Raw genomic sequence first — 17,446 nt, 5'->3', positions numbered from 1 at the left:
GAACAGTTTCTTCCCAGCTGTTATCAGGCAACTGAATCATCCTACCACAACCAGAGAGCGGTCCAGAACTACTATCTACCCCATTAGTGATCCTCGGACTATCCTTAATCGGAATTTTCTGGCTTTACCTTGCACTGAAGGTTATTCCCCAATTCATCATGTACCTATACACTGTGAATGGCTCAATTGTAATCATGTATTGTCTTTCTGGTGACTGGTTAGCGCGCAACAAAAGCTTTTCACTGTACCTCGGTACACGTGACAATAAATTAAACTGAGTCATAGAGTGATGCAGTGGAAACAGGGCCTTTTGACAACTTGCCCAACATGTCCCAGCTACACTGGTTCCGTCTGCCCGCGTTTGGCCCATCTCCCTCTGAACTTGTCCTGCCTTAACCATAACTATTTCTTTAACATTGGGATCGTCCCAGCTTCAACTACCTCCTCCGGCAGCTTGTTCCATACACCCACCACCCTTTGTGTTAAAATGTTACCCTTCAGATTCCTATCAAATCTTTTTTCCTTCACTTTAAACCCATGTCCTCTGGTCCCCGATTCATGTACTCTGGGCAAGAGACACTGTGCATCTACCCGATCTATTCCTCTCATGATTTTATACACCTCTATAAGATCACCCCTCATCCTCCTGCACTCCATGGAATAGAGACCCAGCCTGCTCAACCTCTCCCTATAGCTCACACCCTCTCGTCCTGACAACAAAATCTTCTCAGAACCCTTTTCAGTTTGACAACATCTTTTCTATAACATGGTGCCCAGAACGCAACACAATACTTTAAATGTGACGTCACCAACTTCTTATACAACTGCAACATGCACTCCCAACTTCTATACTCAAAACACTGACTGATGAAGACCAATCTCGACCACCTAACGCCTTCTTGACCACCCGATCTACATGTGACTCGACCTTCAAGGCACCTGCACTCCTAGATCCAAAGTAAAGCATTTCACTGCACCTAGGCACATGTGACAATGTCAATAATTTAATGATACTTTGTTGAGATTGCTTTTTAAGATGTGTCTCTTGAAGAAATATTATATCTGTTTTAATTAGATTTAGGTGTGCCAAAACTTTACTTCTCTTAATTGGTTCATTGATTCCCTTGACATTCCAACTACAAAATGTTATTCCCTGACCCCTTCTTGTCATGTTAGCATCTTGCATATTGCATCTGAGTTGGTCTATAACCGGGCAGAAGGAACAACACATAGAATCTGACCCTGCTCCCAAACCTCAGATAGATGAATTTGAATTCGAATACATCATTCTTCCGATCATATCTCCTTGCCTTGGTCTTGTTTTTCCATTCAAACCTTGAGTTAGAAAAATATTTGAAGAAAGAAAAGTGATAGGGTTGGTTAGTGTAGGGTGAGGAAAAAAAAACTACATCTACGATTGGTGTAGTTAGTGATAGCCACACTAAAGTGGATAGAATTTTAAGGACTTCCGTAGCCTTTGTAAAACGAAAAAAATTCCCAGCTCCGTGCCCGAGGAAGAGGAAAGGAAAAAAAAAAAAAAAAAAAAAGGGGGAAAAAGGGGGAGGAAATTATATTTAACATTCAATAAACTTCTTATGGGAGTATCAAAATTTATTTACCTAGTCATACTTATACCCACACAATATATATGCTCCTACCTACGTATACGCTTATATGTATATGTATACATACCCACATGCCTATTAGTATCAACGCGTAACCCTGTAAGAAGGTTCAAGCCACCAAAATGATTTTAAATTGAAAAATAGAGCGAAAAAAAGAAAAGGAAATCCGTCTATCTTAGTTATGATATAGGTTAATTTACTTCTAACATATCTTTCTATGTACTATATTATATAATTCCTTTCTTCATTTATCAAAGCCTATTAAGTGTTGATCATTGTTATCCATCTTTATACCGTATTAACTTTTATAAGACTTAATAATGTTAATAATATTAGTGGAAATAAAGATATTTAATAAGTTTTAGTTGTTACCTATATAGTTTGATATGAATTTATATATAATAGCAGTGATTAGTAACCGAAGAAGAGCCCAAACAAAAAAAGAGAAAAAAGAGGGAAAAACCCTCGAAAGATCGCAGTTTTTATCCAATGTCCTCCATCATTTTCAGTTTCCAAGTGTCTTTAAAGTTCTTGAACGAATTTTAAAGGTCCTTTTAGATCTGGCGGTCATCATAGACCATGTCTCCTAAGGAGTGATGTAGATTCTTCAGTCTGGAGGTGTGTTACCGACTTCCTTGGCGAATTCGAGTGCTTTTTCATGGTCTGTAAAAAATAACTCATTGGAATTGTAGGTGACTCTTAGTCTTGCGGGATAGAGTAGGCTGTATTTCAGATCCGGTACACTCTTCAATATTCTTTTGGTCTCATTGAACAGCATTCTTTTCTTGAAGACCTCTGTCGAGTAATCTCGGTATATGCTAAATCTCACGCCTTCAAAAAGAAGTTGACCGCTCCGAACACTTTTCTTCATTATCTCATCAAATTCATGATCCTGTAGGACTTTTACGATTATTTGTCTTGGGTGTGCAACATCTTGCGTACGACGTCGCTGTGCTCTATGGGCACGACCGAGTAGAGGGTTGTTATCCAGTTTTAAGCCTGTATGTAGAAGGTCTGCCACGAAATCCCGAGTGCCCATTTCCCTCTCGCTTCCTTCTTTCACCCCTACAATTCTTAGATTCTTACGTCTTTGACGCCCTTCCAGATCAATACATTTATCATTTAGTTTGCTCACCATACTTGTGAGACGTTGGTTTTCAATAAGGAGCTGACTTACTGTTTCTGCACTTGTCGCCGCACATTTCTCAAGCTCGGTTATCGCTATTCTGTGTTGATTAAGTTCGTGGCGGATAGGGTCCATCTCTGTTTGAACCTTTGTTTCCAACGAACCGAGTCTAGCTTCCATCGCTTCCATCTGGTTTTTGACCTCTTCCTCCCTCGTCCGCTTCCAGTTTTCAAACATTTGTTCAACTGTGGCGTGTATTTCTGCTTTAAGATCTACCTTGAAGGTGTCTAATTTCTCTCCAAAAATCTTCAGTTCAGCAGCCAAAAAGATTCTAAGATCATCCATTTCCGTTTTTCTCCCTTTGGGTTTCTTTGGAAGTTCTTCTTGGGCCATCACTTTCTTTGGAAGCTCTTCTTGGGCCATCACTGTAACTGAGGCCGAGGCTTCTGTAGGGCCTTCTTCTTCCGTCTGGGATCTTCCTTTACCCGGTTTTCTTCCACGGGGGGGGGTGTGTTGTATCGACATATCTTGAGTCGCAGGCCTGATGACGTCACGCAGGATCCATTGGACCATTTGCTTTCCATTTATCACAACCAATTCTGAAGAAGGGCCCTGACCTGAAACGCCACCTATCCATGTTCTCCACAGATGCTGCCTGACCCGCTGAGTTACTCCAGCACTCTGTGAAACGTCACCTATCCATGTTCTCCACAGATGCTGCCTGACCCGCTGAGTTACTCCAGCACTCTGTGAAACGTCACCTATCCATGCTCTCCACAGATGCTGCCTGACCCGCTGAGTTACTCCAGCACTCTGTGAAACGTCACCTATCCATGTTCTCCACAGATGCTGCCTGACCCGCTGAGTTACTCCAGCACTCTGTGAAACGTCACCTATCCATGTTCTCCACAGATGCTGCCTGACCCGCTGAGTTACTCCAGCACTCTGTGAAACGTCACCTATCCATGTTCTCCACAGATGCTGCCTGACCCGCTGAGTTACTCCAGCACTCTGTGAAACGTCACCTATCCATGTTCTCCACAGATGCTGCCTGACCCGCTGAGTTACTCCAGCACTCTGTGAAACGTCACCTATCCATGTTCTCCACAGATGCTGCCTGACCCGCTGAGTTACTCCAGCACTCTGTGAAACGTCACCTATCCATGTTCTCCACAGATGCTGCCTGACCCGCTGAGTTACTCCAGCACATTGTGAAACGTCACCTATCCATGTTCTCCACAGATGCTGCCTGACCCTCTGAGTTACTCCAGCACTCTGTGAAACGTCCCCTATCCATGTTCTCCACAGATGCTGCCTGACCCGCTGAGTTACTCCAGCACTCTGTGAAACGTCACCTATCCATGTTCTCCACAGATGCTGCCTGACCCGCTGAGTTACTCCAGCACTCTGTGAAACGTCACCTATCCATGTTCTCCACAGATGCTGCCTGACTCTGTGCCTATGCATCCGAAGCCCACAAGACATGAAGACCATGACAACCTGATGTACAGAAGGCCATCACATCGCAGTAGCAGTGACAGTCTAATCCAGATGCTCATCGGATGGCGTACTGTCGGCTTGCATAGATTTATATTCATAGAAAATAGGTGCAGGAGTAGGCCATTCGGCCCTTCGAGCCAGCACCGCAATTCATTGTGATCATGGCTGATCATCCACAATCAGTAACCCGTGCCTGCCTTCTCCCCATACCCCTTGATTCCACTAGCCCCTAAAGCTCTATCTAACTCTTTTAAATTCATCCAGCGAATTGGCCTCCACTGCCCTCTGTGGCAGAGAATTCCACAAATTCACAACTCTCTGGGTGAAAATGTTGTTTCTCATCTCAGTTTTAAATGGCCTACCCTTTATTCTTAGACTGTGGCCCCTGGTTCTGGACTCCCCCAGCATTGGGAACATTTTTTCCTGCATCTAGCCTGTGCAGTCCTTTTATAAGTTTATACGTTTCTATAAGATCCTCTCTCATGCTTGCATCACAGCTTGCTTAGGGACGCTGTTCCCCAGGGATGCTGCCTGACCACTGAGTTGCTCCAGCACTAGCCATGACAATCTCACTGTGGAAAGAGTACTGCAGAGCCCTGGTGAGACCGCACCCAGAGTATTGTGTGCAATTTTGGCCTCCTAATTTGAGGAAGGACATTCTTGCTATTGAGGGAGTGCAGCATAGGTTCACCTGGTTAATTCCCGGGATGGCGGGACTGGCATGATGAAAGAATGGGTCGACTGGGCTTGTATTCACTGGAATTTAGAAGGATGAGAGGGAATCTTATAGAAACATATAAAATTCCTAAAGGATTGGGCAGGATAGATACAGGAAAAATGTTCCCGATGTTGGGGGAGTCCAGAACCAGGGGTCACAGTTTAAGGATAAGGGGTCGGCCATTTAGGACTAAGATGAGAAACTTTTTCACCCAGAGAGTTGTGAATCTGTGGAATTCTCTGCCACAGAAGGCAGTGGAGGCCAATTCACTGTATGTTTTCAAGAGAGAGTTAGATTTAGCTTTGAGGGCTAATGGAATCGAGCGATATGGGGAGGAAGCAGGAACGGGGTACTGATTCTGGATGATCAGCCATGAACATATTGAATGGCGGTGCTGGCTCGAGGGGCCGAATGGCCTACTCCTGTACCTGTTTTCTACGTTTCACAGTTTGCTTTGGGAAATATCATCTATCCAGGGATGCTGCCTGACTCATTGAGTTACTGCGGCAGTACTTCAGTACAGACGTCGGCGATACTCCCGGCAAGCAGATTCATCTCGTCGCGACTCCGAGCCAATGAGAGCGAGGCGGGATCGCATGCGAGGTGGAACGCTGAGAGGGTAGTAGACCATCGAGAACAATGGGGGGCAATTGTGAGCAATTTTGGGCCCCATGTCTGAGGACGGATGTGCTGGCTCTGGAGAATGGCCAGAGGAGGTTTACAGGAACGATCCCAGGAACCTATGATGAGCGTTCAAGAAGGAACGGCAGATGCTGGAAAATCGAAGGTACAAAAAAACGCTGGAGAAACTCAGCGGGTGCAGCAGCATCTATGGAGCGAAGGAAATAGGCAACGTTTCGGGCCGAAACCCAACCTGTGATGAGTGTTTGTCGGCACTGGGCCTGTACTCGCTGGAGTTTAGAAGAATGAGGGGGGAACCTCATTCAAACATACAGGATAATAAAAGACTTGGATAGAGTGGATGTGGAGAGGATGTTTCCACTAGTGGGAGAGTCTAGGACTAGAGGTCACAGCCTCAGAATTAAAGAACACCCCTTTAGGAAGAAGATGAGGAGGAATTTCTTTAGTCAGAGGGTGGTGAATGTGGAATTCTTTGCCACAGAAGGCTGTGGGGGCCGTCAGTGGATATTTTAAAGGCAGAGATAGATAGATTGTTGATTAGTCAGGGGTTATGGTAAGAAAGCAGGTGAATTGAGTGGCGGAGTAGACTTGATGGACCGAATGGCCTAATTCAGCTCCTATTCCTTATGACCCGACGTGGGGGGTCGCGAAGAACGAAGGGAGACCAGCGGGGGTTGGAGGGTGGGAGGGCGATGCCGGGACAAGCCGTTGGGAAGACTGTTCGCATTTCTGGATTGAAGGAATGGGTGACTGAGAGACTGAGCTCACTCTGAAGACAGGAGAATGGAGTTAGGAGAGTCAAGTCAAGTTTTATTCGTCACTTGCACATAAAGTGCAAGTGAAATGAATTTGCCAGCAGCGGTACAATAAAAAAGAACACACAATACACAATTAAAATGTAACATAAACATCCACCACAATTTGGTCAGTTCTCCATTTTCCCCCGTGGTCGGGACCACAATCCTCCGCAGTTGCCGCTGCGGGTGTCCAGATGTACAGACAAGGTAAGTCTAGATAAGTCCTGAATCGGTGCTTCCCCACCGGAGACCACGGCTTCAGGTTGGTGCAGGCCGGTGGTCGAAGATTTAAAGCTCCCGCCACGCCGCAGCCAGAAGCTCCACAGGGCTGGCGGTCAGAGCTCCTCTCCAGGGATCCCTGGCGAGGGACCCCGCTCCTGATGGTAAGTACCCACCGCGCCCACGGTAGAAGTTGGCTGCGGGCTGGCGGTCGGAGCTCTTCTCCTCCCGGGTCCCCAACGAGGGATCCCAGGCTGCGGACGCTGGGCCAGCTGGAGCTCCGCAGACCGTGACTTCAGGCTGCCGCGGGGCCAGCAAACGGAGCGCTCCTCTCCGGCGACCCCTGCGCCGAGAGTCCGCGCTGCGCCCGCAGCTGAAGCCCCGGGCGCGTCTCCAGGAAAGACCGCACCGATCCTCGATGTTAGGACATGGAAAAAGTCGCCTCTCCGTGGAGGAGGTGACCAAAGCGGTTTCCCCCACACAAGATACAGAGATACAGTAAAAACACACATTGAGACACACTAAAAAAACGAAAATAGTCGAAAAAACTAACATGCTGCTGGCAGGGCAGCCGGTTCGCAGCGCCCCCACCACAGGAGAGATCAGGAGGGAGAGGTTGATCAGCCACGATTGAATGGTTGATGAAGCGCAGTTCTAATAACGTAAAAGCTGACATCATTCTCCGGACAAGCCAGCTGCCAAATCTAAACAATAATTTCCCTCTTCAGCAAGCCCTAAATACAAAGTGTACCTTCTGTAAAATGCACCACAATTACCAGCTTTTGCTAAACCACAGATAGACACAAAATGCTGGAGTGACTCAGCGGGACAGGCAGCATCTCTGGAGAGAAGGGATGGGTGATGTTTCGGGTTGAGGACCCTTCTTCAGACTGAGCGAAGTGGGAGAGGAAAACTAGAGGGGTGAGGAGGTTGAGAACAAATCAGAGCCGGCACTGGTGGCCAACGAGCCCACAATGGTCTGTTGTTGGCTGTGGAGGAGTACATAATGGATAGGAACAGTGGAACTGGTAGGTTGGCTAGGGTGGGGGAGGGACAGAGAGAGGGGAATGCATAGAGATATGGAAGGGTAAGGCGTGAAAACAACAGATCAAAACAAACCCTGTCAGCTTACGGCATTTAGCACCAACGGAGGAGACATAGATACAGACACAAGAGAATACCTCTACCGCTTGTCTTAGGCAAGTATTAGGGGAAGTATTTTAGGACCGAGATGAGAAAAACATTTTTCACACAGAGTGGTGAATCTGTGGAACTCTCTGCGACAGAAGGTAGTTGAGGCCAGTTCATTGGCTATATTTAAGAGGGAGTTAGGTGTAGCCCTTGTGGCTAAAGGGATCAGGGGGTATGGAGAGAAGGCAGGCACAGGATACTGAGTTGCATGATCAGCCATGATCATATTGAATGGCGGTGCAAGCTCGAAGGGCCGAATGGCCTACTGCACCTATTTTCTATTTTCTATGTAGTGCTTGTAAATTGTGCAATACTCTACAAATACATCAGAGTAATATCATCAACAGCTACCAAGCTTTTTAAGTCTGAAGAAGGGTCTCGACACGAAACTATTCCTTTTCCAGAGATGTTGTCTGACCCTTTGAGTTACTCCAGCTTTTTGGGTCTATCATGGTTTACATTGGTAAACCAGCATCTGCAGTTCCTTACATACTCTGTTGGGCAGCAGCAAGTACGAATTTCATGGTTCTATCTGGGACACATGACAATAAAACACTCTGGACACGGCACAGGCAGCTCACCAGTGCCATCTCATGGGCACGAAGATAAGACACAAAGTGCTGAAGTAACTCAGTGGGTCAGGCAGAGTCTCATCGCTGCTTTTATCTGTCACACATGCAACTGCAGGGTGACATTCATTCGTTTTTATATTACACATGCAGGCACTGCCATTTATGGCACCATTATCTGGGGGTCCTTGTTCATCAGTCAATGAAAGTAAGCAAAGGTACACAAAAATGCTGGAGAAACTCAGCAGGTGCAGCAGCATCTATGGAGCGAAGGAAATAGTCAACGTTTCGGGCCGAAACCCTTCTTCAGACATGAAAGTAAGCATGCAGGTACAGCAGGCAGTGAAGAAAGCGAATGGCATTTTGGCCTTCATAACATGGGGAATTGCGTATAGGAGCAAAGAGGTCCTTCTGCGGTTGTACAGGGCCCTAGTGAGACCACACCTGCCTAGTGAGACCACTCCTGCAGTTTTACAGTCCTTCTGCAGTTGTACAGAGCCCTAGTGAGACCACACCTGGAGTATTGAGTGCAGTTTTGGTCCCCTAATTTGAGGAAGGACATTCTTGTTATTGAGGAAGTGCAGCGTAGGTTCACCAGGTTAATTCCCGGGATGATGGGACTCATATGCTGAGAGTGGAGCGCCTGGGCTTGTACACTCTGGAGTTCAGAATGATGAGAGGGGATCTCATTGAAACATATAAGATCATTTAGGGTTTGGACACACTAGAGGCAGGAAACATGTTCCCGATGTTGGGGGAGTCCAGAACCAGGGGCCACAGTTTAAGAATAAGGAGTAAGCCATTTAGAACGGAGACGAGGAAACACTTTTTCACACAGAGAGTGGTGAGTGTGTGGAATTCTCTGCCTCAGAAGGCGGTGGAGGCCGGTTCTCTGGATGCTTTCAAGAGAGAGTTTGATAGGTCTCTTAAAGATAGCGGAGTCAGGGGATATGGGGAGAAGGCAGGAACGGGGTACTGATTGGGGATGATCAGCCATCTCGAAGGGCCGAATGGCCTACTCCTGCACCTATTGTCTGTTATTGTCATTATTCAAAGTCTGGTCGGCCCTCGTATTCTCCATGTACTGGAGCAGTTCCCGTGGACCGACGTCCCTCTACTCTCCTCGCTCGGACAACAAAAGGCGCTGAAAGCATTACCCCTGGTTCACCCTCCTAGTGAAAAGGAATAGGTAACATTTTGGGTCAGAACTGTTCCTCAGAATGCCCAGGGTGGGATTGTTTGGGTGCATTTGCAATAGGTCAAATAGCTGTAGAGGCCAAGTCAGTGGAGATTTTTAAGACAGAGACAGAGCGATTCTTGATTAGTACGGATGTCAGAGGGCTATAGGGAGAATGGGGTTGGGAGGGAGAGATAGATCAGCCATGATTGAATGGTGGAGTAGACTTGATGGGCCGAATGGCCGAATTCTGCTCCTATCACTTGTGACCTTGTGATCAGAGCAGAGCACGTGGTCGGTCCCGGGTTTGGGGGTGGGCGAGCGGTGCTTCCGGGTTGCGTCATGACATCACATAAGAACGTAAGGGGCAAGACGCCTCCCGCGTGGGCCGACGACGTGACGCGCGGGCGATTGAGACGTCACGCGCCGGGGTGGGGGGGGGGGAGGGGTTGGGAGCAATGACGACACACGTAGGGTCACGGCCTGGACACGTGATGGGGGGGGGGAGGGGTTGGGAGCGATGACGACACACGCAGGGTGACGGCCTGGACACGTGATGGGGGGGGGGGAGGGGTTGGGAGCGATGACGACACACGCAGGGTCACGGCCTGGACACGTGTTGGGAGGGGGAGGGGTTGGGAGCAATGACGACACACGCAGGGTGACGGCCTGGACACGTGATGGGAGGGGGAGACGCGACGCTCCGGTTGACGTCAGACGTGGAGCGGACGGCGGGTGAGTGAAGGAGGCGCCGGGACCGGGGGGTGATGGGGGGGAACCAGGGGGCGCTCACTCAGGCTGACCCCACCCTGACCCGTCCCTGACTCGTCCCTGACCCGACCCGACCCTGATCTCGTCCTCACCTCCTGGCCCCTCAACCCCAGCACCCCAACACTGGGGCCGAACCCCTCACCTGGACCCTCCCCCCCCCACACACACACACACACACACACACACACACACACACACACATCCACACAAACCCTCACACACACACACACACACACACACACACACACACACACACACACACACACACACACACACACACACACATCCACACACACACACACACACACACACATCCCCTCACACATCACACACACACCCACACACACACACACACACACATCGACCCCTGGCCCACACCCCTGGTCTGCATCCACACCCCCACATCCACACCCTCACATCCACACCCCCACATCCACACACCCCCCACATCCACACCCTCACATCCACACCCCCACATCCCACACACCCCCACATCCACACACCCCCACATCCACACCCTCACATCCACACCCCCACATCCACACACCCCCACATCCACACCCCCACATCCACACACCCCCACATCCACACCCTCACATCCACACCCCCACATCCACACACCCCCACATCCACACCCCCACACCCTCACCTTCTACCCCCTCGGCCAGCCCCCCACCCTGCCTCCTACTGGACCTCCCCCACCCATAACTCGAACCCTTCAGCACCCCATCATTGATTGACCCTAACCCACTCAACTGCTCCTCACCCTCACCCCTCAGCTCCCAAACACTGACCTCAACCCCTCAACTGGACCTCCCGCACCCCTGGACTTCACGCCCTGAACCCTACCCACCTCAACCCCATCTACTCCAAACCGCCCCTGCCTTCACCCTTCACCTCCTGACCCTGACCCCTCAAGATTCAGATTCAGATTCAATTTTAATTGTCATTGTCAGTGTACAGTACAGAGACAACGGAATGCATTTAGCATCTCCCTTGAAGAGCGACATAGCAAACGATTTGTGGCCAAGGGGATCAGAGGGTATGGAGAAAAGGCAGGTACGGGATACTGAGTTGGATGATCAGCCATGATCATATTAAATGGCGGTGCAGGCTCGAAGGGCCGAATGGCCTACTCCTGCACCTAATTTCTATGTTTCTATGTTTCTATGTTGTTGAGTAGAGTGACAGCCGCCGGAAAGAAGCTGTTCCTCGACCTGCTGGTTCGGCAACGGAGAGACCTGTAGCGCCTCCCGGATGGTAGGAGGGTAAACAGTCCATGGTTGGGGTGAGAGCAGTCCTTGGCGATGCTGAGCGCCCTCCGCAGACAGCGCTTGCTTTGGACAGACTCAATGGAGGGGAGCGAGGAACCGGTGATGCGTTGGGCAATTTTCACCACCCTCTGCAATGCCTTCCGGTCGGAGACAGAGCAGTTGCCATACCATACTGTGATACAGTTGGTAAGGATGCTCTCGATGGTGCAGCGGTAGAAGTTCACCAGGATCTGAGGAGACAGATGGACCTTCTTCAGTCTCCTCAGGAAGAAGAGACGCTGATGAGCCTTCTTGATCAGAGTAGAGGTATTGTGGGTCCAAGAGAGGTCATCGGAGATGTTGACTCCCAGGAACCTGAAGCTAGAAACACGTTCCACCTCCGTCCCGTTAATGTGATGGGGGTGTGCGTGCCGCCTCTGGACTTCCTGAAGTCTACAATGAGCTCCTTAGTCTTCTTGGAGTTAAGGGCCAGGTTGTTGTCAGCGCACCATGCTGCTAAGTGCTGGACCTCCTCCCTGTAGGCCAGCTCATCGTTGTTGCTGATGAGGCCAATCACCGTTGTATCATCTGCATACTTGATGATGCTGTTAGTACCATGTACAGGTGTGCAGTCATAGGTGAAGAGGGAGTAGAGGGAGGGGGCTCAGCACACAGCCCTGAGGAACGCCGGTGTTCAGGGTGAGGGTTGAAGAGGTGTGCTTGTCTAACCTCACAGACTGGGGTCTGTTGGTTAGAAAGTCCAGTATCCAGTTGCAGAGGGAGGGGTCGATGCCCAGGTTACCGAGTTTGGTGATCAGTTTTGATGGTATAATGGTGTTGAATGCTGAGCTGTAATCGATGAACAGCATTCTTACGTAAGTGTCTCTGTTGTCGAGGTGGGAGAGGGCGGAGTGAAGTGCCGTAGAGATGGCATCCTCCGTACTCCTGTTCTTGCGGTAGGCAAACTGATAGGGATCCAGTGTGGGGGGTAGGCAGCTTTTGAGGTGTACCAGGACCAGCCTCTCGAAGCACTTGGTGATGATGGGGGTAAGTGCAACTGGGCGGAAGTCGTTGAGGCTTGCTGCAGTGGAGTGTTTTGGCACTGGCACGATGGAGGTGGTTTTAAGGCAAGTGGGGACAACTGCTTGGGCAAGTGACAGGTTGAAGATGTCAGTCCAGACGTCTGTCAGCTGCGCAGCACAGGCCCTGAGCACTCGCCCGGGGATGCCGTCAGGGCCAGCAGCTTTACGTGCATTAGTCTTACTCAGTGCCACGTAGGGGGTGAGTGTGAGGGGTTGGTGATCGGCAGGTAGCACAGCCTTGATGGCTGTCTCTCGATTGTCCCTGTCGAAGCGGCCATAGAAGTGATTAAGCTCCTCAAGGAAGGAGGCGTCGCTGGATGTGGGGGTGATGTTGGAGGGTCTGTAGTCCGTGATGGCCTGGATGCCTTGCCACATGCGTCGGGAGTCGGAGTTGTTGTAGAAGTGCTCCTCAATCCTGAGCTTATGGCAGTGCTTGGCCTTCCTGATGCCCCTCTTCAGGTTAGCCCTGGATGAACTGTAGGCTCGAGCATCGCCTGACCTGAAAGCGGTGTCCCGTGCTTTCAGCAGTAGCCTGACCTCGCTGTTCATCCATGGCTCCTGATTCGGGTATATGGTCACCTGTTTGAGGGAGGTGACACTATTGATGGTGGAGTTTATAAAGACCAGAACAGAGGATGTATAGGAATCAATGTCCGTGTGAGAGTCAAGGGTGGCCTGGGCTGCAAACGCCTTCCAGTCAGTGTTTCCAAAACACTGCTGAAGTGTGAAGTCCGCTTCCTCTGACCAGACTTTAACTGTCCTCACAGTTGGTTTAACCCGTCTGATGAGTGGGGAGTACTTAGGGAGCAGGAACAATGAGACGTGACCTTAACTGACCTCAACTGACCTTACCCACCCTTGACACTTGCCCTCACTTCCCGACTTCTCATTTCTCCCACTATGCTGGAGAAACTCAGCGGGTGAGGCAGCATCTGTGGAGCGAAGGAATGGGTGACGTTTCGGGGCGAGACCCTTCTTCAGACTGAAGAAGGGTCTCAACCCGAAATGTCACCCATTCCTTCGCTCAGTAGATGCTGCCTCACCCGCTGAGTTTCTCCAGCATTTTTGTCTGCCTTCGATTGTTCCAGCATCTGCAGTTCCTTCCTGAACATTTCTCCCACTCACTATGTTTAGTTTAGAGACACAGTGCGGAAACAGGCCCTACAGCTCACCGAGTCCGCACAGACCAGCGACCCCCGCACACTGACACTAACCTACACTCACTGGGGACATTTTACATGTACACCAAGCCAATTAACCTACAAGCCTGTACGTCTTTGGAGTGTGGGAGAAAACACATAGCACCCGTAGTCGGGATCGAACCCGGGTCTCCTGCGTTGTCAGGCAGCGACTCTACCGCACGCCCCTCATTCATTCTTCTCCCCCTTCCCCCTACCCTGTGGGTGAGATGCCGGAAGGGTGGCTGGGAGCCCAGGATATTGGGAAACATCTGGGAGGGAAGTTTGTGCAATAAGAATAATGGGGCCATACACTGTATCATCTATCCACTGACCATTTTATGTTTGGAAGGAACTGCAGTTGCTGGTTGAAACTGAAGATAGACACAAAAAGCCGGTGTAACACGGCGGGCGGGACAGGCTGCATCTCTAGAGAGAAGGAACAGGTGACATTTCGGGTCGAGACTCTTCTTCAGGCTCACTGTCCTGCTGAGTTACTCCAGCTTTTTAGACAATAGACAGTAGGTGCCGGAGTAGGCCATTCGACCCTTTCAGCCAGCACCGCCATTCAAGATACAAGATACATTTATTTGTCACGTACCAGTTGGTACAGTGAAATGTGTGGTCACCATACAGCCATACAAATACAATAAAAAACACAACACACGATAGAGTCCAACATAAAACATCCCCCCCACAGCAGAATCAAAGTTTCCCACTGTGAGGGAAGGCACCAAAGTCAGTCCTCGTCCTCTGTTGTTCTCAATGTGATCATGGCTGATCATCCCCAATCAGTACCCCATTACTGCCTTCTCCCCATATTCCTTGACTCCGCTATCTTTAAGAGCCCTATCTAGCTCTCTCTTGAAAGTATCCAGAGAACCGGCCTCCACTGCCCTCTGAGGCAGAGAATTCCACAGATTCACAACTCTCTGTGAGAAAAAATGTTTCCTCGTCTCCTTTCTAAGTGGCTTACCCCTTATTCTTAAACTGTCGCCCCTGGTTCTGGACTCCCCCAACATCGGGAACATGTTTCCTGCCTCTAGCGTGTCCAAATCCTTAATAATCTTATATATCAATAAGATACCCTCTCGTCCTTTTAAACTCCAGAGTGTACAAGCCCAGCCGCTCCATTCTCTCAGCATATGACAGTCCCGCCATCCCGGGAATTAACCTTGTAAACCTACGTTGCACTCCCTCAATAGCAAGAATGTCCTTCCTCAAATTAAGGGACCAAAACTGTATACAATACTCCAGGTGTGGTCTCACTAGGGCCCTGTACAACTGCAGAAGGACCTCTTTGCTCCTATACTCGACTCTTGTTATGAAGGCTAACATGCCAATCTCTTTCTTCACTGCCTGCTGTACCTGCATGCTTACTTTCAGTGACTGATGAACAAGGACCCCTAGACCCCGTTGTACTTCCCTTTTTCTCAACTTGACACTATTTAGATAGTAATCTGCCTTCCTGTTTTTGCTACCAAAGTGGATAAGCTCACATTTATCCACATTAAACTGCATCTGCCATGCATCTGCCCACTCACCCAACCTGTCCAACTCACCCACACTGAGCTTTTTTGTTGTTTACAGAGTACTATGTTTACGCATCAGTTGTGTTGCTGCAAGTCAGAATCTCATTGTTCTGTATTGGGACCTATGACAATAAAATACTCTTGAGAGTAACTCGTCGGGTCAGGAAGCATCTCTGGAGAAAAGGAATGGGTGGCGTTTCGGGTCGAGTTCTTTTCTCAGACAGTAAAGAAGGGTCTGGGAGCCGAAACGTCGCCAATTCCTTTTCTCCAGAGCTACTGCCTGACCTGCTGAGTTAGCTGCGGGCCAGGTGAGAACGAGTTACAGACAATGAGACTCAACATGACGGCTTTGAGTGTGTGACAAAGAACGACAGATGCTGGAAAAAATCGAAGGTAGACCCAAAATGCTGGAATAACTCAGCGGGTGAGGCAGCATCTATGGCGAGAAGGAATGGGTGACATTTTGGGTCGAGACCCTTCTTCAGACTTTGAAGCTGGTACGACGAGCAGGGGAGGGACGGAGAGAGAGGGGATGCAAGGGTTACTTGAAGATAGAGAAATGGGCTTGTACACTCTGGAGTTTAGAAGGATGAGAGGGAATCTCATTGAAACACATAAGATTGTTAAGGGCTTGGACACGCTAGAGGCAGGAAACATGTTCCCGATGTTGGGGGGAGTCCAGAACCAGTGGCCACAGTTTAAGAATAAGGGGTAAGCCATTTAGAACGGAGACGAGGAAACACTTTTTCTCACAGGGAGTTGTGAGTCTGTGGAATTCTCTGCCTCAGAGGGCGGTGGAGGCCGGTTCTCTGGATACTTTCAAGAAAGAGCTAGATAGGGCTCTTAAAAATAGCGGAGTCAGGGGAGAAGGCAGGAACGGGGTACTGATTGGGGATAATCAGCCATGATCACATTGAATGGCGGTGCTGGCTCGAAGGGCCGAAAAGCCTACTCCTGCACCTATTGTCTATTGTCTATTGTTTGTAGTTTAATTGGCTTCAGTAAAAATTGTAAATTGTTCCCTAGTTGGCGCTGACATGATGGGCCAAATCAATATTCATACCACGGGGTTATGAATTACTCCAGCTTTTTGTGTCCAACTCTGGTTTAAACCAGCACGTGCAGTTGCTTCCTGCACACTTGCGACTAATGTGTGTTTTTACCTCAGGTGTGATGAGGAGTGAGGTGTGAAGTGTGTACTTGGCCTGCAATGACGATGACAGCCCGACTGTTCCCCCGTTGTATCCGGCACCTCAGCGCGTCGCTGCACGCCCTGCCAGCCTGTGCCGGCGCGGCCACCTGCCGCGGGAGGGTAGCGCCCGGACACCGCTGGTCCTGCGTGCCGTGGGCCGGGTTGCACGGGTCGGCCGCCCGCCGCCAGACCGACCCGTCGCCCGCCGCCGCTGCCGAGTGGCACCACCCCCGGCAACCGGAACGCACCCAGGCCGAGGAGCTGATCGAAACGGCCGGCACCGTGGAGCAGCTCCTGCAGATCCCCGCCCGACAGAAGGTCACTGGCAACCAAGCGGCCGCCGCCCTCGTCCGTCTGTGCGGCATGGCGGTCGGCGAGAAACCGCTCGTGGACACCGTCACCCAGGATCCGCGCTTCCAGGAGCTCTTAAACACCATCGACAGCCAGGTCAGTTTAGACAATAGACAACAGGTGAATGGAATAGTTTATTGCCACTAGTCACAAGTCACAGTGAATGTCTTTGCTTGGGTATGCAATGGTCACCACATAAAGGGCACTTACAATGTTAAAGTGGATCTCGTGCCAGGCCCACCCTTGTTCTCCTCTTCCCCCCACACACACTCTCCTCCGACCCCTCCCCCCTCCCCATGGTGGTCCCCCAAAGCTGTGTCCAATTGTTAGGGAGCAGGATTTTACAGGCGTCTATCTTATAGACAATAGGTGCAGGAGTAGGCCATTTGGCCCTTCGAGCCAGCACCGCCATTCAATGTGATCATGGCTGATCATCCACAATCAGTACCCCGTTCCTGCCTTCTCCCCGTATCCCCTGACTCCGCTATTTTTAAGAGCCCTATCTAGCTCTCTGTTTAAAGCA

General features: G+C 49.9%; 1 protein-coding gene across 1 annotated transcript in view; it reads left to right on the top strand.

Annotated features, from left to right (window-relative positions):
- The first annotated feature begins 10,278 nt into the window (after positions 1-10,278).
- The window catches only part of tbrg4 (transforming growth factor beta regulator 4), a 54,662-nt gene continuing 47,494 nt past the window's right edge, over positions 10,279-17,446 (top strand). The window contains exons 1-2 of the mRNA XM_055631940.1: positions 10,279-10,299; positions 16,549-17,019. Of these exons, the coding sequence (XP_055487915.1) occupies positions 16,591-17,019 (429 nt within the window). The 5' untranslated portion in view covers positions 10,279-10,299; positions 16,549-16,590. The remainder of the gene's footprint in view (positions 10,300-16,548; positions 17,020-17,446) is intronic.

Source organism: Leucoraja erinacea, unplaced genomic scaffold, assembly GCF_028641065.1.
Source record: "Leucoraja erinacea ecotype New England unplaced genomic scaffold, Leri_hhj_1 Leri_96S, whole genome shotgun sequence".
Lineage (NCBI taxonomy): Eukaryota > Metazoa > Chordata > Chondrichthyes > Rajiformes > Rajidae > Leucoraja > Leucoraja erinaceus.
Note: the sequence above shows the minus strand (reverse complement) of the source record. Positions and strands in the feature narration are given on the sequence as shown.